The following is a 27,447-nucleotide window of genomic DNA, read 5'->3' as shown; positions in this document are numbered from 1 at the left end:
TTGATTTAAAAGATAATTGTATTAAAAGGACATAGTTGTCAGAAATTTAAATCAGCTCTGTAGCAAAAACAATCATGCCAAAATCATAAATGATCATGCCAGTGTATTGAGCTAGCGAGCTCTTAAAGCACCTGTCTTTTAAAGGCTGCACTAATGAATATTTTTTTTATATTAACAATGGATTAAACAAATGGATATACTCTTAATCTGCAGCTTTTAGTTAGCAACTAGCTGATGAACACTTTGCAGCAAAAGATACATATATTCCCCTCAGGAGGTAGAGACCAACATATAAAGACAATGAATATTGGATTTACAAGTCAATGCTAATGTTGCCTTGTTGCTGGATTGTCTGGTATGTATATAGATTTTAACATTTGACCAATTTCAAATAAAGATGATATGGTTCCATATATTGGGATGAACAGTTTTCAAAATTTTTACATGCAGCAATTGTTCACATACTTTTCTGCTTAGTGTGTAGAATTTCAGAAATACCATGAAACCAATGGATGCCTATCACAGAAGAACGAAACATTAAAATTCCTAACACACAGTTAGCGGAGTTTACAAATTGATTGTAAAGTGATTTGCATTTTAAACCACTTTTATACTTCCTTCGATAGTGCGGAGACACATTGAGGTTATGCAGCTTGACTGGTAAAGAAACCTGACGCATCACTTTCTCCTCAGGTATATGCAGTAAAAATGTTGATGTGTTTTCCTTTCAACATGACTGGATGAGTAATGAAACCCCAGTGGCAGGCGGTCAGTCTTACGGCTGTGACTCAGTATAACATAAGCCTGAGCAGACTCTGCTTATTGGCCCTCAGAACTCCTTCCTATCGGCAGCTTCATTCACTGCTTTTAGTCCGCATCTTTGATGCGACGTGTCGAGATGATTTCCCCTCTTGGCTAGGTGAGAAATGTCTATCTGACTGTAATGAAGTGTCCTCGTTCATGGTGAGAGATTTGTTCACTGCTGATTTCACTTTGTGATCACAGTAGGAAACCGTTCTTGTACTCCATTTATCTGCTGTTTGCATACTCTTAACTGCATTGACACAAAGGGGTGGAATGCTGCTGTACTACACTCACAGCCTCGCCGCCGGCGTTATCTAGAAAATAAATAACTGGCAATTGTTTTTTCAGGGCTTAAAATTACAGTGTGGAAGCTACCAGTGCAGTGTTTATTAACCAGTTTTTATAGCATCTATTAACATTAATGGCCACTGGATTTATTACGTGTGTAGTACTTTTGTTAATCCAACCGTATCCTGGTGATCAGTATGGTTTGTGGGTGGCTGTAAAGTAAACTGATGACACAGGCTAAATTATAGTTTCACTGCTAAATGATAAATGAGCTAAATTTGAGGGTTCAACAACAATAAAAAAAACGCGTTTTAAGGGCAACCTGTCTCCACATGAATGATTATTGATACGCTTGTAATATCTGGAATAAGTACAGTCAGACAAAAAAATACACATCTCGTATATTGCTTGAAAAAACATCGCCTGTAATGTTAATATGAAGAAACAACGAATTAATTTCTTTATTGATTAATGCTGCTGATTATTTTCTTGATGAATTGATTGGTCGTTCTTTCAAACAAAATGCCTGGAATAATTTTCCAGACTCAAAGGTGACATCTGCAAATAGTTAGTTTGGCGTGTCCTTTTTTTGAAAACAGACTCAAACAATTAATCAAAATAGCTGCTGATTTATTTCCTATTGATTGACTCATCTTTTCAGCTCTACTGACACAAGATAAGGATTCTCTGGAACAGACAATAAACGATAAGCAGCTCAGATCTAAACGTGTTATGGTGTGTCATACAGTATGTTTTCCTCGCCGGACTAACAGTGTGAGGTTTGCTTTCTGACAGACTCTTCAGTGTTGTGTTGGAGCTTTTGACCAAAGAAGAGAAGGTAGAAGTCGAAGGAGAAAATGACCATCCGTCAATGCAAGGACACGGAGGTAAACCAGGTGGATTCGATGTTAAAGCCCTTCGAGCCTTCCGTGTGCTGCGACCCCTGCGGCTGGTCTCAGGAGTACCCAGTGAGTACTGAGCTCCATGTGCCAACACAACCCACGGCAACTCAATGTAAGATAAGATTCACCACATATCTTCTGTATATACTGCGTAATGATCACAGCCCTGAATAATCCCAGTGAATTGTAGGTTGGATGGTTACACATGATGAGTCCAGATGGTCGATGTATCATCCCTGAGGACTGTTCTTCAAAAAAATCCATTCATCTACATCAGCACGCTAGAGACATGAGCTCTGTGATTAAAAACTCAGAGTAAACGCAAGTGACACATTCATGAACTTTATGTTGTTCTAGATTTTCTGAAATATTTACTGAAACTGGTATCAAATATTAGAAAAACAACTTCCTTTTTGTGGGGAAAACGTACAGTTGGCTACAGTATAGCTGCACACATACTGTATGCTCACATCTGTTGTTGACAAACAAAATATTGTAAATTCATAATTTTGTGTTGACATCATCAGCTTTTTTGCAGTAAGACCAGGGATGGAGACCGACGCAACCAACGTTTGTAGCGGTATTTTCTCACTGCGCATTCAAAGTACAGCAGCTTCATATAATGTGTTCATTTTCTTCCTTGCTTAGGTTTACAGGTGGTGTTGAACTCCATCATTAAAGCCATGGTACCTCTTCTTCACATTGCCCTCCTGGTCTTGTTCGTCATCATCATCTATGCTATTATCGGCCTGGAGCTCTTCATCGGTAAAATGCACTCGACCTGCTATATTCTTGGCTCAGGTACGCCCTCTTGATTGTCTGTTGTACACATGAAATCAAGTCAACTTTCTAGTCGACACATCTTGTATTTTGAATACTGTAACAAGCAGCAATGTTAGCCTGACCTTAAAACTTTCAACAAACATCAACATGCATTTCTCGATTCTGAAGGTGAAACCTGATATTTAATCTGACCACATGTGGGCCCAGTTTAGCAAGTGAGCAAAGGATTCTTTACACAATTCACCAAGTCAGGTTTACATAACAGCGTATGTGCGTTACATATTGCACAGCCTCAATCATAGAAGTTTAGGAACACTTTTTCATCATTTGATTTAAATCTTAAATGGGGAATAAAACATGTTTCGTGTATTTCTGGTTTCAGCACCATGACACGATATGTGCAGCCAGCTAGGATTGGCCAGGCATCCATGCTCGTCGAAATATCCATATGGGGTCCCAAACTTAAATTACCTGGTGGCCACTGGCCAGGTTCTTCACTCCTAGGGGGGCCACTTAAAACCAGTGCTTGTTTTTCCCCTGCCTCCCTCGTACATGGTGCTGCTCTGCATGTTCATTAGAGTAACACCGAGTGAGAACGCTTTCCAGGAGAACAGCAGCTTTCTCCTTGCAGGTGTGAAGTGACTCACGTTACACTCCATGGAGAACAACAATCCACCTGGTGGTCAACCTCTCTTTGAGGTGTAGAAAATGTAGAATGCAGTCGCTCAAAGCAAGTGTTAAATCAGCAGCTAAGCCTAAATGTCAAATAGAAAGTAATTTCGTTGACACTATTTTGAAGTCTTGCTTGAAAGTTTAATGATTTCTCCAATTACATTGGGAAAATGGGAAAAGTAAAGAAACGTATTTGTAGGCCAGGTATAACAATGCATTGTAACCATGGTGAGGGCCTGATTCAGTTTCCAGAGGGGCTGTAGTTTGAGATAATGTTTTAAATAATGTAGCAATGATTCTAGACACATTTCTTTCCTCTTTTTCTTTAGATGTGCTAGCAGGAGAGGAACACGCTCCATGTGCGATCTCAGGGCACGGGCGCCAATGCCCCATCAACGGCAGCGAGTGTAGGGAAGGCTGGCACGGTCCCAATGGTGGCATCACCAACTTTGACAACTTCCTGTTTGCCATGCTGACAGTGTTTCAATGTATCACCATGGAGGGCTGGACGGATGTGCTGTACTGGGTGAGTCTCTGCCCTCCCAGTTCAACATCCTGTGACTGTCACACGCCTTCAGCTTAAATGTCTGTTCAGATCAGACTCACGACAATGATGTGACTGGCATTCTGACGATGAAGCTGCTGATAACTTCCAGAGACAGCTCTGATCACTCTGATGTGATTGATTGACTCAATGATTGAATGCGTTCAACAACTGACAACAAAAATATGATGCTATCCTGGTACTTTTAGTCTACCTGCAAAATCTCTATTTTTCTTCATCTGAAGAAAAAGCTACTTTTTTTCTGTTCTTCTTGTCTGACAGTTGATTTCACTATTTTCTCCCTTTCTTCTCCCTGTTCTCCTTCTTTCGTGCTGATGCTTGTTCCTCCAGATGAACGATGCTATGGGCTTTGAGCTTCCATGGGTTTACTTTGTCAGTCTTGTGGTCTTCGGCTCCTTTTTTGTTCTTAACCTGGTTTTGGGTGTGTTGAGCGGGTAAGCACCTTCCTCTCTTTGCTCTTTGTTTGAGTTTCTGTCTGTTAACCGTCTACTTTTGGCTCCTGTAGGTCAATGACGCCATTGGAGGGGGAACACCTTCGATTTATTTTGTTAGCCTGATCATACTGGGATCCTTTTTCGTGTTAAACCTTGTGTTAGGTGTGCTAAGTGGGTAAGAGGAAACTTGTGCAGTGGTTTTCGTTTGCAGTGAGCAAAGCGTGTTTGCAGTGGTTTGTTTTGCACTCAGGCACATCTTACTCTGTAATGTTAGCCTATAAATTACTGGATGGATGTAAGATCCTGACTATCTTTATATCAAAATATATTGAACTATTACCCCGTGATTGTGCATTTGGACCATGAGATAAATTAATATTTTCTCAGGCATTCTTCTCTGACCTCTGCTGGCATCAAACTATCACGTTTCTTTCCACGGCAACTGCAAAGTGAGCGTTTCCTCCCCCCCCCCAACCTCCTGAGAGAGAAATTAATCTTATTCCTCGCCCTTCACTCCCTCTGCGCTACTAAGCTCTCTCAAACCCCAGTTTGCTTCCCCAGCTCTGTGGAGTGGGGGGTGGGGTATTACAGTGGAATTAACTCTGGGTGGTTGACCAGCCAGCAAAGCCCGGTTTGCTGGTTTACAAGGCAACAAGGTCAACAGAATCTCCAACTCAGACACTCTTGCAGTCCCGTCAGCTGCTTTAGATTGTCACAATTTATTCTCAACTGTCTCAATGCAGTTCTAAAAATGCTGCTTTGCTCCCCTCTCAGCATCAAGTATCTTTTTTTGTCTTTTTCAGTATCACAGCTTAACTGCAGATCATTCTCAGTAACGACAATATTCCACCATGCACTGAATACATTTACGTACCGTCTTCTGAATTCCTCCATATTATAATTTCCACAGTCGTTGTTTTATATAATCTATGAGTTTAGACGCTGTGCAAATTTTTCGTGCCGCTTGAAACCATCTGTCCACCTAAATTGCCTTTTGTGTACGATTAAGATGCTCGCCTGAAGGACACGCTACTGTACTTTCAGCTCTAAATAAAGTGCTGTGTTGTCTGTCAGGAGGTGTACATCTCCCTCCAGTGGCTAGGGTTCACAAAAACACAAGGCATTTCAAGGTTGTGATTAAAGTATATGAATACGCAGCGTGTCTTCATGCAGTGTAGTGAATGCCGTAGAGAGTATTTAAATACAGGAAGGAAGATTTGTTTATTTCCATTTCATGTGAAAAAAACACCTTTTTCTTCATTGCTGTTAAAGTATGTTTGTCTTTGTTTGTGTATTTGATCATTGATGTACTCCTGTGTGTTTGTGTTTTTTTGTGTATGTGTGGCTCTGCAAACCCAGAGAGTTCTCCAAGGAGAGAGAGAAAGCCAAAGCTCGAGGAGACTTCCAGAAGCTGCGTGAGAAGCAGCAGCTGGAGGAGGATCTGAAGGGTTACTTGGACTGGATCACTCAGGCTGAAGACATCGACCCCGACAACGAGGATGAGGCCGAGGAGGGCAAGCGCAACCGTAAGAACCTTTCCTCTGGTTACTGCCAGAGTCATGCTGCGCTGGCATCACCAGAGCCCTTCAGTACTGACCCGATCTCTTACTTCCACTTCATAAAATACGCAGCAGGGTTTATTATTGTTGGCTTGAGAGTATTGTGAACTGTAATTTTATATTTATATAATTGGGAAATGCAAGAGTTTGTATAAATCTACAATGTTGTGTGAGTTTTGTAAAAAAAACACACAGTGGATTAGCTAAAAGATCATTACTCTGGAGGAGAAATATGTATACCAAAATACTGTTTAAAACAAAAGAGGTGCTTTTCCTGGCACTCCTGTGTCCATTTTGGTGCAAAGTGCTCTATTTTTTCTTATTGCCCCATAACAAGTCAATCATGTTGATACAGTGGGTATTAATTCGGAAACAAGAGCCTTCAAGCTGAAACATGGCCTCGTCTTTCTCCACCTTCAGTAGCATCAACAGTCCATAATGCAATTCATGCAGATCTTTTCTTGGTCTAATTATGCTTTTCAACAGTAATTCTGGGAATTGTAAATAACCACTAACTGAAGCAGATGAAACAGTTTTAGGCTATGGTCAATAAGACTTTCACAACACACACACACAGATACATACCTACATAACATAGTGGCATTTATCGGTGAAGAGAGAGTCTTTCTCTCGAGGTGTTCACTACAAACAAAGGTGTTTGAAGCAGAGCGGTACAGCATGTTCTTATCTTCACGCTCAATGTAAGTCACTGATGGAAGTGCAGCACGCTGTGAGTACCACTACAGTTTATCTAAGAACGGTAAAAGGGGAAAAAAGATGTTACTTGAGCTCTTAATCCAAATCCTCTTTATATAAGCAGCACACATGATGCAGAACAGAGGAACTGCGGCTGATTCACCTTACATTTTGAGTATAAGATGTTTATTTTTTCCATTCTGCTCATTCCAATCAGTCTTCCCTCATGTTTGATGTACTTGTCCATTTACTTTCGCCTTACTGTCTTTTCCTCTAGTCATACTTCATTTATAAAGTTTGACTTTTAGGGTCCTAGTCAAAGCTGTGGAGGTTCTGTGTGACAAGGAGGCAAGTCCATACTGCCTTCCTGCAACATGCATCCTGGCTTTTGTTGTCTGTCGACGATACATGAGCCCCTGCTAACACGTTAACATGCAAATGATTTGACATGCACTGTAACATGTTAGTACAGGGCCTTGTCACCTGCAGGCGCTTCCAGTGACTAACAGCTCTCCGTGTTGTTCTTCTGCCCTCCTCAGTGTCTGCAGCCCCGGTGGCTCCTGCTGCTCTTGTCATTGTTGGATATTGATATTTTGAATACTGTTGTTGTCCTGTGGTGCTTGTCTGCTCTGACCCATTTTGATAGCGGCCCATTCTCGCCCCCCATGTCCCTCTGCTGTTCCGTTGTGTCTGAATGCATGGGCTTGCATGCATTACACATGAAGGGGTGACTCTGGCTGACCTTACTGAGAAGAAGAAAGGAAGGTTTGGGTGGTTCAGCCAGTCGTCCGACACTCATGGTAAATCCTGTGGTTTCCCTCCAGTGTTCTCTTGCTTTTGTGTATGCGTGTGTGCACCTGTGTGTGTGTGTTTTGATGCTCGAATGACAGAAAAATGTGTCTGTTTTCACTCAATGATCAGACCAGAATCTGATAAGAACTGAACTCTTCTTTTGTTTTACAAAGTTTTGCCTTTTGTTACATCTTGTGAGCAAAACAACACAAAGAAAAACATGTACTTTGCCCTAACTTCCCTTTACACTACTTAACAGCATATATCAGGGAAGAAGGGGTGATCTGTTTTTCACAAATACTACAAATACTCTACATTATTGGGGAATACATGAGGACTTAAAATCTCGGAAATGAATGAAAAAGATAAGCCGCAGTGGCCTTAAAATCCCAGTTGGAGCATCTAAAGTGACTGTTGAGTGAGTGTGTGTGTGTGTGTGTGTGTTTGTGTGTGTGTGTGTGTGTGTGTGTTGATGTGCAGCCTAATGTAATACCTCATCACTTTGTGCTTTACTATTTTGTTAAACCCGTTGTGTCCGAACATCACAGCCTTTTTTTTCTGTTTTTGTCCTCCATGTTTTGTTTTTTTCATAGGTTTACTAATTCTAAATAAAAAATGTTTTACTCGTTAAATTAGTCTAAAATGGAATAGAAATACAGCTGCGTTTGATAGCAGGCACACCCCGTTTACCTTCCATGTCCCATTTCAAAAGCAGTGGCTCAGTGTGACTATAGGAAACAGGGCTAAACCCAGATCACTACTCCAGCAGTCAGCACTATTTTCAGAGCTGAGAGCTGTCCGACCACTCAGGAACCAAAGCCAACACGTCTACGTAAGCTAAGCAGCAGCACACACCACGCTCCCTCGTACGAGTTAAAGCACTGAGACGTTTTGCACGGTTAATCATCATCTGTCTGCGCAGACAGTCTTTCCGCAGCGCTGGCAGTACTTTTCACTGTGGCATCTCAGAGACGGCTTTAAGAGCTCTGTCCTCCTCGGCCAGCTCCCCTCTTCCCTCTGCTCCCTCATTGTGTGCATCAGTCAGCCCTCGTAGAGCAGCTGTCCACTCGCCTGTCCCATGTCAGCTCCCTTTCAGCACTTGGTAAACGACACGAATGATGACAGTGATGCGCAGCCACAGCACGTAGTTCCTTTCTTTCTATGAGGTCAAAAGTTGTATGGCTGCAGCATTGCTTTCAAGATAAAAAAATAATAATAATTTTGTGACTTCTTTTTTTAAACCACTATCAAATCATTTTGATGCTCTTCATTTTTGGAGCGTAATCCTTTTTTTAATCTTTGCTGAATTATAAAAGATGTTCTTTAGTGTATCTTATTTGCTTCCTTTTGGAAAAAATGGCTATCAGAATAGCCGGATGTGATGAAGGCAGTCTCCATTTTCTTTCTTTTCACACTTCTTCCCCCTGGGATGCATTGCACTGTGTCTACGTAAAAAAATCTCGTGAGTATTATTTTGTAAATATCTGCTTCATTTGCTGCTTCAGCGAGCGTTCCAGCCAGCGAAACAGAATCCGTAAACACCGAGAATCAAAATGGGGAGGATGAAAAGACGCCGTGCTGTGGACCTCTGTGGTGAGAACTTTGCACAACAAACCTTTTCATAAACAAGAACACTGTTATTACTTTGAATTACAATGCTTTGATTGCTGCCCCCTCTGGTGTGACCGCTGCCGCAGAGATTTAAAAAAAAAAAAAGCAGGCTCTGACGTTACAGCACAAACAGCCACATTTGATCCTGTATAAGTGCTACCTACTCTCTTTACTTTCTGATTTGTAATAAAAGAAAAATGGTCAAATGGTTAAAGCAAACAACTCACTTACGTGTTCATTTTGTTTACATGAGCTGCTGACTCTTGTGGTTGGACATGTTTTACATTGTTATCAATGAGCCATAATCACTAATCAATGCTTCTTCACACATCTGCTACAACCTGCATTTGTAAACTTTCTTCTTTCTTTCAGTCAAAAAATTTCCAAGTCAAAGTTCAGGTCAGTATCTTCTTGGGTCTGTGTCTCCGCTCGGTGCAAATATCCGTCACTGTGAGAGTTAGTGCCCAGCATTAGATTATCCAGATATTTTTTTTTGTAAGTGCTTGGCTTTCATTTTACTGTATTTTAATGAGACTTTACGAGGGATGATAAATCAACAGCTTTTCGAAAGTCAGCATGTACCATAAGGTATTTTTGGAGAGAAGTCTTACGCAGTATTTTTCAGCTCTTTTGCTGAACAGTATGACTTGCAAAAATGATATTGATGCAGTTCCCCTGTGGCTCTTTCCCCTCACTCCTCTGCATTCTTCTCAGTAATAGAAACAAACTATGATTTCCTTATAAAAACACTGAGGTGATGTAAGTAAGTGTCAGTGTATTTATTTGAAGTTATTTTCTGCACTGACGTTGCGTTCTCCTTCTGTAGTCGGCGCTGGCGCCGCTGGAACAGGTTCTGCCGCAGGAACTGCCGGTTGGCTGTCAAATCGGTGCCTTTCTATTGGCTGGTCATCATCCTGGTGTTCCTCAACACTCTCACCATATCGTCAGAGCATTACAACCAACCGTCGTGGCTGACACAAGTGCAGGGTATGAAGAGCACTACAGTGCACATGAAAAAGAAAGAAAGAAAACCTTTTGATTCAGTTTATTACCCAATTTGTCTGTTGTTTAGTTCGTAGGATATCTTATCTTACATTTCATTTTCAATGAAATAGGTAGAACCATTTGTTTTAATCATTAGCCATTGTAAAGGGTTTCTTATTATTCCTCTTAATATTGCGCTCTCACTTATTTAAATATAAATGTAAAATAGAATATTAGTGAACATTTTTGTTTTATTTATATTTTATTTTTGCATTATGTGTGTGTGTGCTGCTATTATACTTGTGCAGCCTTGGCAGAGTTTAACAGTACAGTCTCTGAGCGGTTTAACAGCAGCGATGATTCTTTGCATCGTTTTTCTCTTATTTTTTAGCAAAACAAATGTCTTTGTCTCTCTCTCTCTCTCATTGTGTTTCTTCATTATTCTGGCTTTCAGATGTGGCCAACAAGGTGCTGCTAGCCCTGTTCACATGTGAAATGTTGGTGAAGATGTACAGTCTCGGGCTACAGTCCTACTTTGTGTCACTCTTCAACCGCTTTGACTGCTTTGTGGTTTGTGGAGGAATCACGGAAACCATTCTGGTCGAGCTGGAAGTTATGTCTCCTCTCGGTATCTCTGTGTTCCGCTGCGTCCGCCTGCTGAGGATCTTTAAGGTCACGCGGTAAGACCGTGCTGCGTTTGTGTGTGTGTGTGTGTGTGTGTGTGTGTGTGTGTGGTGTTCAGTTAATCACCTGTCTCTCCTTCTTTTCTCTGCTTCATAGTCACTGGCAGTCTCTAAGTAACCTGGTGGCATCTCTGCTCAACTCCATGAAGTCCATTGCTTCTCTGCTGCTGCTGCTCTTCCTCTTCATCATCATCTTCTCCCTGCTGGGCATGCAGGTGTTCGGCGGAAAGTTTAACTTTGACGAGACGCAGACCAAGAGGAGCACCTTTGACAACTTTCCCCAAGCCCTACTCACTGTGTTTCAGGTATTTCCTGTTCATATTATGGATGTACACCACGGTCACTCTGAACAGCAAACATGCAGCATATGACATTCAGATACAAAATTGAAAAAGCTCTTTGTACAATTTTTTGCACAAACAGACAGAAATAATTATGGTTAAGAGGTTTTACAGACTGTGGAAGGCTAAGAGAAGATAAATAGAGCCAGACCAATGAATCAGCCTGGCGGATATTGGCTCACTGCACATAATAGTTTTACAGAAACGCCACGCTGGGTTTGACGTCATTTTGAAACACAATCAGTTTTACAAAGTTTATAGCATTTTTCAACTAACACTTAGTATATATTGTGGGGACGTCCTAAAAAAAGAAAGAAAGCTAGGGGAACTGTATCAAGATTTTTGATTATGTAAAGAAATGAAAGATCGTTATCAGATCTTTTGTGGCCACGAATATTGATGCAGAATCACAAATCCAGTATTCAGTTTGGCTTCAAAAATAAATGAATGGATTAAAGCGATCCTAGTGCCAAACATGAATATGTAGTTGCGGTTTTGTGCCTGGTCTTGTATCTGTTTCGCTGAAGTTCCCAAAATTTTAATTTTGCTGACAGTTCCTAAAGTTGGTGCAGTGTCAAAATAAGAAGCATATATATGGCCATATTTCAACAAGCATGCATCTCCTGTATCTCTGCCTATTGATAGCAGCTGTAACAGGTTATTGTGGCCTCTCAGTGGCATGTGAAAGTGTTGTCAACACATACCCTTTATAGACAATTTCACAGTTTATTATCTGTCTGAGTATATGTGAATGGCATCAGCTGACAGGAAGTAAACACGGTCCCAAGCTGTTGCTTAGCAATGCAGTTCTGTTGAAACGGTACTGTTGATGTATTTCCCTCAAAATAAAAAACGATGATCGATTTTAGATCCTGACCGGAGAAGATTGGAACGCTGTTATGTACGATGGCATCATGGCGTACGGAGGGCCTTCCTCTTCTGGGATGATCGTGTGCTTTTACTTCATCATCCTCTTCATCTGCGGAAACTGTATCCTCACTGACGCAAACATACTTTAAACTGTTGAAACAAGCAAATACATGAGTTAACCTGCTCTCGTCATTTCATGTATGGCCGATATGAAGCAGTTTTAAAGTGCTTTTACAGAGAGAGTTGTCCTTTACTCAACACTTTGCTCAGACATCCTCCTGAATGTCTTCTTGGCTATCGCTGTGGACAACTTGGCAGATGCAGAGTCTCTCAACGCCGACGGAGGAAACAAGAAAGGGTAACACCTGGATCGTTTACGATGTCTCTCTGTGACAAATATGCTCAGATGTGTGCTCAAACTCTACTCTATTCATAACAATATCTATGTTCATTACAGGGACAAAAAGGAGGTGGAAAAAGATGACAAGGTATCCTCACTCTCTGAATCATACAGTAACTTATCGTTACAGTTTGAGGCGTGATACTTACTTTCTACGTGTTTGTAGGAGGACGAAGAGGAGAATGACGACACTGCGGCGGAGGAGGAGGAGGATCCAGAAGTCCCAGCGGGGCCTCGGCCGGTCATCTCTGACCTGGTGAAGAAGGAGAAGATCACTCCTATCCCAGAGGGAAGCGCCTTCTTCATCTTCAGCACCACAAACCCGTACGAAACACATTGTGTTCACACACACGGACACGTACACACCGGTTGTGCCTCATATCTCACCGATGTCTCCGGCTGTGTTTCCTTTGTCCTCCAGGTTTCGTGTGTTTTGCCACAAACTCATCAACCACCACATATTCACCAACCTCATCCTGGTGTTCATCATGCTCAGCTCCGTGTCACTCGCCGCCGAGGATCCGATCCGAAACTTCTCAGCTCGCAATATTGTAAGTCAACAAACCCAAAACCGAATTGTATTTAAGGCTTCTGAAAGACAAAGACAAGCAACATTATTAATAAATCACTTTTCTGGGTGTAACGTTAGTTTAGTGCTTTGAGTTGCAAATCTATAACCACACTGGTGGTTTTACATGTTTCAGCCCATTTTTTTATAACTTGCATATGTGACATTACTGCTGACCATTTTCCAAAGCATTTGTCATTCTATGCATTGATTTCTTTCTTTTGAAGCAGCATGTATGATTATGTCTCAGTAAGTCAGTTTTAATTATTTGACATGCAAGATAGAAGCAACTTCAGGAGCTCTGTTCTTAACAACACCATTGTCTGAGGAGGATTTAAAGCTTTTTTCACAATAAGTAAAGCAACAAACAAAGAATGCATTTTAATTCTTTTCGAGAGATGTCATCAAAAAAATCATCAATTTACCAATTTGAGACATTTACCGATTGTTTCTGAGAGTTTTAACTCAACCAATCTGCTCATAACTCATAGATTGTGTTATTTCTCTGCAGAGAGAGCTTATAGTCCACTGCTGCTGTTCTGCTTCACACCGAGATGCAAAAAGGAGAAGAAACTGATTTTCCTTGTATACTATCTTAGTCATTTATCCTGTCCTTGACAGCGCATAAAAAAAAGTATTTTTTTTTCAAAAACAATACAGACAGTGTAATTGTGAGGACAAAGACTGGTCCTGTCAGGATGGCGGGATAAATCGTTGAAAAGATGCGCTGTTGAAAGTTAATGTCGACCTCTGGCAACGCTGCTAATGCTGGTCTGGTCCAACATTCATGATTTAGGGGTCTAGATACTCAGGAGCAACCTTTTAAAGACATGATCTTTTTGACAATGGTGTTTGTTTCTTGAAATTCTTTTAACTGCATCATACCTTATGAATGCATTGCAGCCCACAAATCACAGATGTCAGAGTGTCCTTAAACGCACCATGAAGGAGAGCTTTTGAAAATGTTGCCAGGTTTCTGAAATACTGATAATAAATTAACCTTTGTTGCTATCTGGAACACTTATGGTACTGTACACTTTGGCTGACAATAACGTTAAGTATGCAATTCATATTTTATAAGTTAAAACAGGTAAAACTGGTAGAGTCCAAAACGACTAAACATTCAACCAGAGGTCTTTGTGTTTCATTTGCCGTGCATTGTAATGCTTTTAACTGCACTATGAACACGAATGCTTCTCTGTTTATGTTTGAGATATATTGCATATAAATGATGGCGTAGTAAAAGCACCTTGCACTACATGAACTACTCAATAGATACTTTTTAAAAGTAATGAATGTACTGTGTGACATTAACTCTAACAAACTCTTTCCAGAAAATGCTCCAATTTCTTTTTTTTTTTATTCATCTTGTTTACATATAATGTATGAAGTTGCACAATTAACTGTCTTTGTCAAACATGTACGTTGCTTTTTGCAGATACTTGGTTACTTTGACTATGCTTTCACGGCTATCTTTACTGTTGAGATCGTATTGAAGGTAAATGCCATGTGTCCCCTGTCCGTGCTGTGACTAACCACACCCCAATAACACTCCAAACGTCTCGTTGCCTTCCAGGTCCTAGGCTATGCAGATTATGTCTTCACTAGTATGTTTACATTTGAGATCATATTGAAGGTAACCCCTTAAATGACAACGAGAGCCTTGCTGCATTCTCTCCTTGTGTGTCACCTGCCACTCAGTACAACCTGGCTTGTTTGTTTCCTTTCTCTTATTTACTTTTTTCTTCACGGCACCTCTTTTAAAAAGCAAAAAATATTGGAGTTGCTACTTTGCACACACTTACACAAACACAAGATTTGTTCAAATTACACCAATCAAATAACTCATGTTGGGGGAAGGAAACATCACATCTACATTACATTACATACTCACATGGGAGTCACGTCATTCGCTGAAATGATTTTGATGATGCAGATATGTAAAACATGATGCAACCTTTAGTGTGATGCAACAAATTGTAGTGGGCTGTTCAGACATCGTTAAGGCATTGGCTGAAGTTGAGTTCGGGATCATCATCAGGGAGGTGTTCGAAGTCAACTCCAGTCGAAGCTGACTCCATGCCTCTCGTACTGACTGCTCTTCAGATTAGCCATAAAAGAGGGGGCAAAACCAACCATGTTCCTGCCGAGCATGGTTCAGTCTGCTTTCCCTGACTGAGTGCATAGAAATGTGGAGTTGCGTTTGCAGCCATTTGGGCAAAACCTTACCGTGTCCATCGCTGTTTCACTTCAAAATGCTCCAATGCTCCTCGTTAGCGCTTTCCTCTCTCCGTCTTTCTGCAAGGCTCCACATTTACATGCACTTGGGAAATTAATCCTTTACTTTTATTATTTGAAAAAGAGTTGTTTTGGCTGGTTTTTTCTTCTCTGCCTGCTCAACTTTGAAGTTGTAATTGGGAGCTGCTTCCCTTTATATTATTACTATTAAACTATTAAAGAACATAATGGAATGTGCTTTAAGATGACGGTCCACATGAACGTGACAGTAAGGCCATTTCTACTTTCCAATCACTATAACTGGAGCTCTTGCAGGTAGTAAATATTCCTGACATGGCAACAAAATGCATGTTTTATTGCCTCATCCCATAGTCGATTGAGAAATGAATGACTTACTACTACATTCATGTAGTTAAGGGCTGTGGGGGTGGCGACGGTAGATCTAGCCTCCTGTTTCACCGCTCTGAGCTCGCCACCCTGAATCAGAGTGATCTAAAAGAGTGTGGAGACGTGTGCGCGTGTGCAAGATGGAGAGTGCTGTATGTGAGGATATGTTTTCCTGTTTAACATGTTCATACTGTACAGTATGTGTGTCTGCATCCTCTGCAGTGTAACTCTGTGTTTGTGTGTTTCGAGTGCTCTGGATGAGATGTGTATTTTTTGTGGTGTCATTTGCCCCTTTAACTTATTCTGTCGTCTCCTCAGATGACAACATATGGAGCCTTTCTCCATAAAGGGGCATTCTGTAGGAATTACTTCAACCTCCTGGACCTGTTGGTGGTGGGAGTTTCCCTCGTTTCCTTTGGCATTCAGTGAGTATAAACAAACACCGCCTTAGTAGTTCCACGACCATCAAAAGTACATTGTACTACACAGTGCTATGGCAGAGAAATTACTGAATTCCTGGTTCTTCTGGTTAAAAAGTTCCTGAAATGGTTCCTGGGCTTCTGGAAACTGACACGACAACCCTTTGCTTTCATTGTTCAGGTCCTCGGCCATCTCTGTGGTCAAGATTCTTAGGGTCCTTCGTGTTCTTCGACCCCTGAGGGCCATCAACCGAGCCAAAGGCCTGAAGGTGGCAAAGTCATCCTGCAGCTTGTCCAAAACAGTAACCACAATCAGAGGTTGCCACAGTGTGTAAACCTGTTTATGTCTCTGTCTTGCAGCACGTGGTGCAGTGTGTGTTTGTGGCCATCAGAACGATCGGTAACATCATGATCGTCACCACTCTGCTCCAGTTCATGTTCGCCTGCATAGGGGTGCAGCTGTTTAAGGTCATCAGCACTGAGATTGAAGAAAATTACATGTGAAGTCAGAGATATTGAGTTAATACCTTTAAAATATTATCATTAGAGTGTAAATATTGTGTTTTCCTGCACAGGGAAAGTTCTATCGCTGCACAGATGAGGCCAAGTCCAACTCAGAAGAGTGCAAGTTAGTTTTTCTTGCTCCTTCACAGCTAATTACCTGCAATTATGATCCTGGTTTCAGTCATAACCTTCACGCAACATGTCATTTTCTCATAGGGGCACCTACATCCTGTATAAGGATGGAGACGTGAACCAGCCAACCATCCACAGACGAATTTGGCACAACAGTGACTTCAACTTTGACAACATCCTCATGGCTATGATGGCTCTGTTCACTGTGTCCACTTTTGAAGGCTGGCCTTCGTAAGATTCAAAATGTTTAATCCTATTAACGCTCTGAAAATGAGAGTTCAGTATTATCAACACTGTCTGAAAAAGTTGAAAACAAAGGTTTGGGCTGAGAGGCTGGATCACATGCGCTCTCTTTTTGTTCTCTTCCCAGTTTACTATACAAGGCGATCGACTCAAACAGGGAGAACCTGGGTCCCATTTACAACTACCGCGTGGAGATTTCCATCTTCTTCATCATCTACATCATCATCATCGCTTTCTTCATGATGAACATCTTCGTCGGTTTTGTGATCGTCACATTTCAGGAACAAGGAGAGAAAGAGTACAAAAACTGTGAACTGGACAAGAACCAGGTCAGAGTCAGCAGCTTCACAAAGTGTTTGTTTGTTTGGTGAAAGGAGAACTTACAATATACTGATTTTAACTATTTCCAGGTCTCTTGACTTTGTGGTAATGTGTGAAAAAAGGCTGAGACATGATTTTCTTGACAATAAGCACTAGTTATAGTTATGGTTATAGTTATTGCATGTCCTATTTGACAATGTTTTGTACAAATTCTAAAACTGATTATCACCATTACACTGTTGGTTATTACTGTGGCTCACATGAATGCTCTAGGTTGGATTGAAATAAAGGTATCGAGTGTGTCATTAACTGAGCATTAAAACCAACTTTGTATATCTCTGTGCAGCGGCAGTGTGTCGAGTACGCTCTTAAGGCGCGTCCACTGAGGAGGTACATCCCTAAAAACCCGTACCAGTACAAGTTCTGGTATGTGGTGAACTCCACTGGGTTTGAGTACATCATGTTTGTGCTCATTATGCTCAACACGCTCTGCCTGGCTGTGCAGGTAAGGAGTCACACTGTATGTACACCGCTGAAAGCAACCAGCTCTGTGACAAAAATAAGACAACATCCGTTGAAAGGAAAGGGCTCATACTGAATAGCAAGAAGTATGAAGTAGTACTAACATCAAATATATTTACAGATTGCAGGTGTTTTAAATGTGCTCATGTCTATTTAGTTTGAAAGCAGAAGTTGAGAAAGGTTTTTTTTGTCAGTGGGCATTTAATAATCATTCATAAATAAAACTGTTTGATTAAGTCCTACATTTTTGTTTGTACATGATAAAACATCTGCAGTCAAGTCTCCTTTACAATGTATCAAACATTGATCTTAGTGCAGTGATGTTTTCATCAGTATAGATGAGCTACTAGCTTTCTGCCTGCCATGGTTACTTAAGCATTGCAGGTTATTTTCTGGTACAATGTGTACAGTTTTAAAATGTATATTTGTGGCTCCATCCAGTGGTATTATCATAAAAGACACTGTGTTATATATCATCAATGCAAACTGGCCCAGGGCGAAGGAGATAAAGGGACTGAAAGCAAAGCATGCAACATACATTTTCACCCAGATTGTTTCATTCATTTTTACAACGTACAACTTAATCCTTAAAATGTTCTTGTTTTTTGTATCTTTCTGACCCAAGTCTTTGATTCACGGAAGTCTTTGATTTGTGTCAAATGATTTAAGTACATATTAAAATAACATGAGCTCTGTTTTCTTCAACTGTCCCTTTCTTTGCCTCTCTGCAGCACCACGGACAGTCAGCACTCTTTAACTACGTAATGGACATTCTCAATATGGTCTTCACGACTGTATTCACTGTGGAAATGGTTCTCAAACTCATCGCTTTCAAACCCAGGGTGAGCAAATGTCTTCACTGACAACCACTTCCATCCGCCTCTCAGCAAGAGAGCCAATATGCGCATTTCCCCAAAATGTTGAACGATTGCTTGAATGTTTAAAAATGAAGCAGTTGTATGTGAACGTGTGACAACTGATGAGTCAGTGAATGTTTTTTTGTGGTATTTTCCCTTCAACTGCCTGGCCAACAGCTCTGTGTTGCGAAGAAGGACAGGCTGCTAGTAAGAGACAGAGTGGCGTGGAGTGCTGATCTTTTTGATGAAAGTAGCACTCGCTGTTTGTCAAGTTCTGGCAGCAGTGTTTCTGCATGTAACATTAGTATCAACATCAATTTGGTGCAGATCTGGTACCCTGCAGCTTTTAATATCGCTCTCTGCACTATTATCATGAGCCCTTAAGCTGAAGTAGCCAGCAGGGGTTCCTGTGTGTTTTTATATTAGCACAATCAGTCTGTATTTTTCAGTGTAAAACTCAAGACTTTGTGTTTGTGCCTGATCTCGCATCCAACTTGCACACTACTCGCTCCACCTCACTCAGGGCTATTTTGAGGATGCCTGGAATGTGTTCGACGCCCTGGTTGTGATTGGCAGCATAGTAGACATTGTTCTGAGTGAGATTGATGTAAGTAAAGCTCAGCTACAACGAGTCCCGCTGCTCTCTGACCCTCTCTCTGTTTGGGCCACCTCGGCCTAGACCGCTGGTTTCTACTCTGACTCTGATTCTGGCGTTTCATCTGCCCAATCTTAATACTTGATGTCCTTTTTTCTCTCTTTTTGTCTTCCCCCGACTCTGCCATTTCATTAAATCCACTCTTCTGATCATCTGTCTGATTCTGTCTCCCTCTCCTTCTCTTCGTGGTCTTTCTCTTTCATTCCCATCTGCACCCTTTCATGTAACGCCATGCATTAACAGCATTATTTCGCTGATGCTTGGAACACTTTTGATGCCTTAATTGTTGTCGGTAGCGTCGTCGATATTGCTATCACTGAAGTTAATGTAAGTACTTCTTTTTTCTTCCTTCCAAGTTGAAGTGAAGCCTTACAGGAAAGCCACATGGCAATCGGCAGGATTATTGTCAGCCTCTAGTGCAGCGGTTCCCAAACCTTTTGTCTTAAGGACCCTGAAAATGAAGTAGACTCTTGACAAGAGTTGAGAGAAGATCAATGAATGAGTTTATTTTAATCTTCTTCTTTGATTTCTTTCATTGAAAGGATTTTAGACTCCTAAAGTGCTAAAAGTAAAAACATAAGAAACATCATTACGTGTCACAGATCGCATGATGGCCCTTCACACTTTGTCTGGGAATGTCTTGTGGGAACCACTTCTCTAGTGTGTTCAGCTGTAGCCTTTACTTTAACATCTTATCAGCTAAACTAAGAGCTTCCATTATCACGATACTTAGCATGCTAAAGCTTGACATTTGTATTTGTGAGAAGGCATTCATAGTTGTTAAAGCGCCATTGGCTTATTCTGTAAAGCTTCAGTTTGACCTTTATTTCTCTCCTGTTGTTATTGGTGCTACATCTACAGTACATTGAGTGAATCCAACAGTCTTTTGCCTCCGCTTAATGTTTTATTGTCAATGTGTTGCAGTACTTTGTTGCAGGAATCATGACAAATATCTGATGAACGTGTGCTGATTGTTAACTCTTGGACACGGCAGTGAAAATACGAGTCAAAAACAGGAGTCTCTCTCATTTCTTTGTGAAATGAAGCCTGTATTTGGTTCAGAGAAGGATGATTTATGAAATGGTTGTCTAATTCTTACTCTTGTTCATTTTGTTTCCATAGAAACTTGTAGAGGCAAGTATGACAATGAACTAAAATGTTGTGTGTGTGTGTGTAACCTGTTGTTTATAACAACTTTATCTCCGAGGCCCCGTTTACAGTGGATCAAAAACTAAACTCGTCATTTAATGTTTAATTGACTCAAGCAAAAATAGATTTTTGTAATTTTTGTTGAACAGTAACACATCGATTTCATTTTAATTGAAAGCTTATTTCAATATTGATCAAAGTCATTCGCTTTGAAAATTCATGTCACGGCTCACTAAAAGAGTGGATGACTACTTCTCCACATTAGCCAACTGCAAAAACACACTTCATGGTTTGGTTCTTCACAAAAACCCTAAAACAACGACTAAGCGTTGGTGATCAACTTCGTTGTGTTTGCTTTGAGTTTAACAAAAACGGTAAAGATCAGATTTGTAGTCCAAACAAACACCAGGAATGCTAAAGTCAAGGTTCTGGTGATTGTGCTCGTGAGAGTTGCAGTGTACCAAAGACTCACCGCTCAACCTGCCCCTCCTCCCCCTTCTGAGCGCTCTCACATCTGAGCTGCAGTTCTGTTTTTCTGGAGTTATATTTCATGTTTTCTGTGTTTTCTCAGTTTGAGTTCCTAAATGTGTGTCTGCATGAGTGTATAAACAAGCACTATCTTTGTTTAAAGCATACAGTGGTGGTGTGTGTAGGTTAATATTGTTATGCATGTGTGTTTAACATAGTTTGTACTTTAAGGTGTATGTATAAACGAGTGTGTGTGTGTGTGTGTGTGTGTGTGTGTGTGTGTGTGTGTGTGTGTGTGTGTGTGTGTGTGTGTGTGTGTGTGTGTGTTGGTAATGTTGGGGACATTATGTTGATTTCACAAGGACCGTCATAGTGGTTCTTGTGAGGCACCTTTCATCCACCATTTACATTATATGTGTTGTTTGCATTGCATGTGGTTGTTGTTGTTTGTGTGGTACAGCAAACTGATCAGACAGTAAACTTCTCCATGAAATCAATTGTAATAGCTGATCTGCAAAGAGTTTGAATTTTGATTTATAGATGACGTTACCTGCTTGCCATTCCACTCATGCGTGTGATCGTTAGTTTCCTGCCTGACTGCTGTGATCTCCCCAAGTGCATGCTGGGAAGCGTCAGCCCTTCACCTCACTCCCTAACATCCTTTCCATGTCCCGCCTCTCACAGATGGCGCTCGGCCACCCGCTCCATTCCCCTCCGGTCAGTTTTTTGCACCGCGCCTTGTGAAGTTTGATCTTTTCTCTCCTACCATACCCCGCAATCTTTGCCTCCAGACAGAATGGCCCTGTAGCTCAGAGCTTGGAAATGTTCATCCTACACACAACATTCAGGACAATTTTAGTGTAGAATCAGTGGAGCTCAATCTGCTTGAAAAGCTGAAAATTGTGATGAGATTTTTAAGAAATGTCATCTTTTACTTGCCTTATAGTTGTGTAGACCACTGCATCTCAACATGTTTTTGATTTAGTGCATCAATATTGTGTCAAACAGATGTCATGTCGTGAAATGGAAAGGAACATAAGCTTTTAGCGGCAACTAAATATTAGATTAGGCTTCAGTTACAGTTCTCAAATTAATGTTGAAGTCTCAGCATCCTTTTACCAAACAGTTATCAGGTAAGAATCTGTGAACAAAAAAATCATCAGCCGATAAGAAGACACTGAGCTCGTCGTTATTTTTGTACATTTCCACTAACGGTGGTTTAACAGCTGGGTTTGAGGTTCTTTGATGATCTTGTGTTTGTGTCTTTGTGAGTGATCGTCTCTGTGTTTTGTTCTGTCTTCCTGTAGTGAGCTCTTAAAGCTCAGAATGGAGCTCATATGTAGCGCAGGTGTGTAGACTCCAGTCAGGTGCATGAACACAGTAACTCTCTCCTCTTCAAACCTCTCTGCACTTCCTCTTCTTCCTGTTCCAGTATGGCTCAATCTGTCTGGTTTTACGTCCTGTCAAAGTGTTGGTCTCTACCTCTATTTTTCTCCTCCTCCCTCTCTGTCCTTCTCTCTCCTCTGCTCTTCATTCACCTCTTTCTGCACCGGACTGTGAGAGCGACCTGCGATGGCAGTTTTGTTGCAGCGGGCACCACTGACATGCATGAGTTGCTGCATTGCTATGAGTTCACCAATGGCTCCTCATCTTACAAATGCCTTGCGTGTGCGCGCAGTGCTTCCCCAGCAACGTGGCAATGCCGTGCGCATGCTCCATCAGCGCTGTGGCCAGGATTACCTAAAGAACCTCCTCAAGCTAATTCTACATTTATTTTATCATTGCTGTTCATTCTGCACCTCATACTGGCGGGTTGTGAAGTATCGTGCTGAGGGATTTGAATGAAGCCATATCTGTCTGGAGTGTCTCTTTGTTTTCAATGCTGAGCCTCCTGATATGACTTTTTTCAGTGTTAAGTTATTGTCATTCTTTTGCAAAAAAAAAATCACAAGATCATTATCCAGGTTCAATCTAGCCGCCACCACTGTGATTGATTTTATGTTGCACCTAAACTTTCTCTGTGTTGAAATGCTCGCTGAATACTGCTGATATCCTGTGATTTGTTGTTAAATGACGTGAATCGCAAACAACAACTGTGTTTAGGTGTGAGTCTGAGTGAGCAAATGTGTCGAACAAACTATTTCATGATGCTCGATCTCTTTTTGGTCAGCGAGTGTTTTCATCTCAGACACGGAGAAATACACAGAGAGAGAGTGAGATTGCAGCTTTCTTGAATGTACTACAATCATTTTACTGGGTGCCATTAACGATGCACAGAATGTAGGAGTGTCACCCAGTTAAGTCGTGTTAATGACAATATACAGAAAAAAACGAATAATTAGCCATGTGTTGAGAAGAAAAATAGCAGACGGTGCTCTCATCATGACATGAATTCATAACATTTGTGACGTCAGTCAGTTATCTTCTCATTAACGTTGTCTGAAGCTCGGCAAAGACATCTCAGCCATAAAATCCAGTCAATCCCATCATCAGTAGGGACCATTACACCGGGGGAGTGATAAAGTTGTGTGCCAGTCTTACATGTTACTAAGTAATTAAGTAATTTCATGTTGTTTGTCAGTCTGACATGCAAGTCCTACATAAGAATGTTCAGCTGTAAACCTGTTGTGTGGCAGTCCGTTAAAGTGTTAAGATAATGTATTATGTCTGTCATTGTATCGAATAAGTGTACATAGACAATGATACATGGATGTCCGTCTTTGTCAAAGTGAAACGAGAGAGTTTTGTCCCGTCTATGAGAAGAGTAGTGACTTTGTTCTGTCTGCGTCTTGACTGACGTGTGCTGGCCGTTGTGTGACACTTTTCCAATGTTTACGTGTTTGGCCCGATGTGTGTGAGACCTGCGGGCCCTGTCCATGACATTAATACAGGTCTTTGATTTTAAAGCCAACGGAGACGCCTCAGGTGGATGAGCAGGGGGTAAGATGCTCCGCCCCCCCTCCCCCTTCAGGGCCATGCCATGTTTATTAGATCTGCATCTCTTTGTTTGGTATTTTTCTGTTACACCTCCTATGATCGCTTATTTCTATTTCAATTATTTTCTCATGGTATGTTCCCATTCCCTGTATTTTTTCAAACATTTTTCTTGCATTTGTTTTGTTTGTTGATTTGCATATATCTTAAACACAAAAATGCTTTTCATTTTTCCTCAATGTTTGGAGTTATTCCAAAGGAGAGTGTGTCACTCAAACGTGCCGCTGCGTGTCCTGTGAGGTGGGAACGGTTTTTGTGCCGCTCCCCACGTTTGTGATGTTGACACTGCTACATGGCCTCCCTTCTTGCGTGGGGTAGTTACCCATGGATGACCCACGGGATCAGGTCACTCTGCTCTGACCTGTGAACTCCCTGGCCGACCTGTTCGGGTTGGCCCCACTGTGACTCTGCATGCAGTGACTCTGGATTGAGGGTGCCATGCTTGCGCAGATGTTCCCTTTCAAATATGCGGCAAGGTTTTCTCCAGCATGCTCGCCTCCTTGCTTCCTCCCTTGTAGGTCTTTACAGAGACAGGGCTCCTGACAGTGCTTTTGATGCAGACTAACAGAAACATATCGGCTGCAGCTGCTCTGCTTTGATGACTCTGTTTGATGATGATTTGACCAGAAATTGCCTAAAATCTGCAGGCTTGTATATGCTGTATAGAATAACTGCACAACATGTAAACAATGTTGCCGCCACACCAGAAAACTACTCAAATGCAAAACTAGGTTTGCTCGAAACACACAGTTTTGCCCATAAGATGCAGTGCTGCTTTTTCAGCCCATATGTATCTGACTCCGGGGTCTCAGTTGTGACCTCTTCATCCCGTAAGGCGCAGCCAGGTGCTCTGTGTCCACGACATGCGCTGTTGCTGTCCTGTCCTCTGACTCCGGCCTGTTTCTCCTCAGAACACGGAGGACAGCGCTCGCATCTCCATCACCTTCTTTCGTCTGTTTCGAGTCATGCGGCTGGTCAAGCTCCTCAGCAGAGGGGAGGGCATTCGCACCCTGCTTTGGACTTTCATCAAATCATTCCAGGTGAGGTGTAGCACGATTATCTTATCGACGGCTGAGGGAAACAGTAAAATCACACACATTAATCAACTGTTTTTCCTCTCTTTTGCTCGTAGGCACTGCCATATGTTGCTCTTCTGATAGCCATGCTGTTCTTCATCTACGCTGTCATTGGCATGCAGGTTGGTAACTAAATGTGACAGAAACATTTTCCCTTTGTGTTACCCAAATTGGTGTGGCTGCAGTTACATTCATGCGAGCCATATTTCTGCTTCAGGTGTTTGGAAAGGTTGCCATGGTGGACGGCACGCACATCAACAGAAACAACAACTTCCAGACCTTCCCTCAGGCAGTGCTCCTTCTCTTCAGGTCTGCAGCTTTTTGGGGTCATCAGGAAACCGGTTCACTGTTTTTAGTTTTCTGCATTACTTAATTGAGTGCTTCATTTTCCACTAGGTGTGCCACTGGAGAGGCGTGGCAGGAGATCATGTTGGGCTGTATTGCAGGGAAACTGTGCGACCCAGAGTCCGACTACAACCCCGGCGAGGAGATGACGTGTGGCAGTGGATTTGCAATAATTTACTTCATCAGCTTCTACATGCTCTGCGCCTTCTTGGTACACACACATTTTAAACAGTGTTTATCTTAATACTAGTTATTTACTTTATAGCATCGGTAGATTACCATGAGATTTAAGATTTTAAATTTCTGTGTTTGAAGGAATGTCTTTCCTACAGTCTGAGTATGATTCATTGGATAATATGTAAAGCCTGCCTTTCATTTACAGGCCATGCAGCTCCACTGATATTCCATAAACAACATGGCTCCCAATAATTAGAGAACTGAACAAAGTTGTAATATGACATTGGCCGTAACTCAATAATAATCGGTGCAAACAATATAAAACGTTGGAAGAGAGAGCAACAACCAAGACAGCATCGTAGTAGTTCCTTTCCAATAAAGTACCAAACAATGCTATTCAATCTATTGTTGTCATTTAGTTTATCTGATCTAGTCATAGCATGTAACATCCATAATTCACAGCCCTTTCTAAACTGGCTGATAGCCAGTATTTACACTTTTGTTTTGAAGTTCAGATTTATTTTAACCTAGATTGCTCAAGTTTCAAAAACAACATCTGTGTCTAGTAATTGTGATTGATATGATTCGTTGAAACACATTGAATATTCCGCACAATGCCAAGCAAATGTATGTAACACAATCTTCTTGTGCCGCTCCAGATTATCAACTTGTTTGTGGCAGTCATCATGGACAACTTTGACTATCTAACACGTGATTGGTCCATTCTTGGTCCACATCACCTTGATGAATTCAAGAGAATTTGGTCAGAGTACGACCCAGAGGCTAAGTATGTGCTTTATTACCGTCAGTACCAGAAAGTATTTCATATTCATTTGACCGTGCAGTCGTTTGTCTGTACACTGATCTTTCATTGTTTTTTCTCATAAAGGGGCAGAATTAAACATCTGGATGTTGTTACACTTCTTCGTCGTATCCAGCCTCCTCTCGGCTTCGGCAAACTGTGCCCTCACAGAGTGGCTTGCAAGGTCTCTTCTCCCTTAATTTAACATCTAATTTACAAAATCCAAACAGACATACTGATCATGCAGCTGGCCTGACCTGACCATGTTAAAGGCCTCTATGTGCTCTCTTCTTTCAGAGGTTGGTAGCCATGAACATGCCCCTGAACAGTGACGGCACCGTCATGTTTAACGCCACTTTGTTTGCACTGGTGCGCACGGCCCTGAAGATCAAAACAGAAGGTATGAGCCAAACATATATCCCATTACACCGCTCCTGAAAAAGACACATACAATATTCTGCTGTTGCCTTCAATCACCAACTTGCTTGGATTTAAAATGGCTGTGGGCCGGAGCGCTGGTTTCTTAGGGACGTTTTTATTTCCCTGTGGTGCAGGTAATCTGGAGCAGGCCAATGAAGAGCTGCGCGCTGTCATCAAGAAAATCTGGAAAAGAACCAGCATGAAGCTGCTGGACCAAATGGTGCCTCCTGCTGGTGGTTAGTGGAATCTGCCCGTCAATGAAATCACACGCACACACACTCACACACACGCACACACACGCACACACACACACACACACACACACACACACCTCTCTGTCCTTCTGTTGTAGTTTGACACACAAATCAAGCTGAAGCCGCTAGCACACACACACACACACACACACACGCCAGATGCTGCCCATATGCTATTTGCATAAAATGACAGGAAGCTCAAAACTGCTCTTTCAATGTCCTAAAATAAAAAACTCGCCAACACACATTGATGCTCACACACAAGTAAAGCTGTGTTGTGCTGTTTCTGCTCTGCTCATTTTCTCCTGGTTGTCCCTTCAGCAGTGTGTTTCTTATCTATGTGTGTGTGTTTGATCGACACTCCTCCCTCCTGCCGTGGATGCTGATGGAGGCCACTGACTGTCTGCTGGGCTTTGGGCTTGCATGGCCTTGTAGACCACTGTGCAAGTGCATGCTCTGTCTTCCTCACTAATACGTCTCTCGTTTCTTATGTATCTGTCTCTCTTTCTCTTTCCTCAGTTCCTCTGATTCA

General features: G+C 41.6%; 1 protein-coding gene across 1 annotated transcript in view; it reads left to right on the top strand.

Annotated features, from left to right (window-relative positions):
- cacna1da (calcium channel, voltage-dependent, L type, alpha 1D subunit, a) overlaps positions 1–27,447 on the top strand; it is a gene marked incomplete at both ends in the record, with an annotated part of 48,126 nt that overhangs the window by 14,235 nt on the left and 6,444 nt on the right. The window contains 36 exons of the mRNA XM_079265411.1: positions 1,888–2,060; positions 2,643–2,795; positions 3,779–3,975; positions 4,345–4,448; positions 5,808–5,974; positions 7,429–7,503; positions 9,001–9,088; positions 9,479–9,505; positions 9,933–10,093; positions 10,545–10,770; positions 10,871–11,078; positions 11,984–12,104; positions 12,255–12,342; positions 12,442–12,472; positions 12,551–12,708; positions 12,806–12,935; positions 14,391–14,450; positions 14,529–14,588; positions 15,896–16,002; positions 16,178–16,265; positions 16,357–16,464; positions 16,572–16,624; positions 16,717–16,863; positions 17,003–17,204; positions 17,543–17,701; positions 18,450–18,560; positions 19,474–19,557; positions 23,755–23,787; positions 24,753–24,881; positions 24,974–25,039; positions 25,135–25,226; positions 25,314–25,473; positions 26,099–26,226; positions 26,329–26,425; positions 26,539–26,641; positions 26,796–26,897. Of these exons, the coding sequence (XP_079121537.1) occupies positions 1,888–2,060; positions 2,643–2,795; positions 3,779–3,975; positions 4,345–4,448; positions 5,808–5,974; positions 7,429–7,503; positions 9,001–9,088; positions 9,479–9,505; positions 9,933–10,093; positions 10,545–10,770; positions 10,871–11,078; positions 11,984–12,104; positions 12,255–12,342; positions 12,442–12,472; positions 12,551–12,708; positions 12,806–12,935; positions 14,391–14,450; positions 14,529–14,588; positions 15,896–16,002; positions 16,178–16,265; positions 16,357–16,464; positions 16,572–16,624; positions 16,717–16,863; positions 17,003–17,204; positions 17,543–17,701; positions 18,450–18,560; positions 19,474–19,557; positions 23,755–23,787; positions 24,753–24,881; positions 24,974–25,039; positions 25,135–25,226; positions 25,314–25,473; positions 26,099–26,226; positions 26,329–26,425; positions 26,539–26,641; positions 26,796–26,897 (4,196 nt within the window). The remainder of the gene's footprint in view (positions 1–1,887; positions 2,061–2,642; positions 2,796–3,778; positions 3,976–4,344; positions 4,449–5,807; positions 5,975–7,428; positions 7,504–9,000; positions 9,089–9,478; positions 9,506–9,932; positions 10,094–10,544; positions 10,771–10,870; positions 11,079–11,983; positions 12,105–12,254; positions 12,343–12,441; positions 12,473–12,550; positions 12,709–12,805; positions 12,936–14,390; positions 14,451–14,528; positions 14,589–15,895; positions 16,003–16,177; positions 16,266–16,356; positions 16,465–16,571; positions 16,625–16,716; positions 16,864–17,002; positions 17,205–17,542; positions 17,702–18,449; positions 18,561–19,473; positions 19,558–23,754; positions 23,788–24,752; positions 24,882–24,973; positions 25,040–25,134; positions 25,227–25,313; positions 25,474–26,098; positions 26,227–26,328; positions 26,426–26,538; positions 26,642–26,795; positions 26,898–27,447) is intronic.

Source organism: Melanostigma gelatinosum (genome assembly GCF_949748355.1).
Source record: "Melanostigma gelatinosum genome assembly, chromosome: 3".
NCBI classification, from domain to species: Eukaryota; Metazoa; Chordata; class Actinopteri; order Perciformes; family Zoarcidae; genus Melanostigma; species Melanostigma gelatinosum.
Note: the sequence above shows the minus strand (reverse complement) of the source record. Positions and strands in the feature narration are given on the sequence as shown.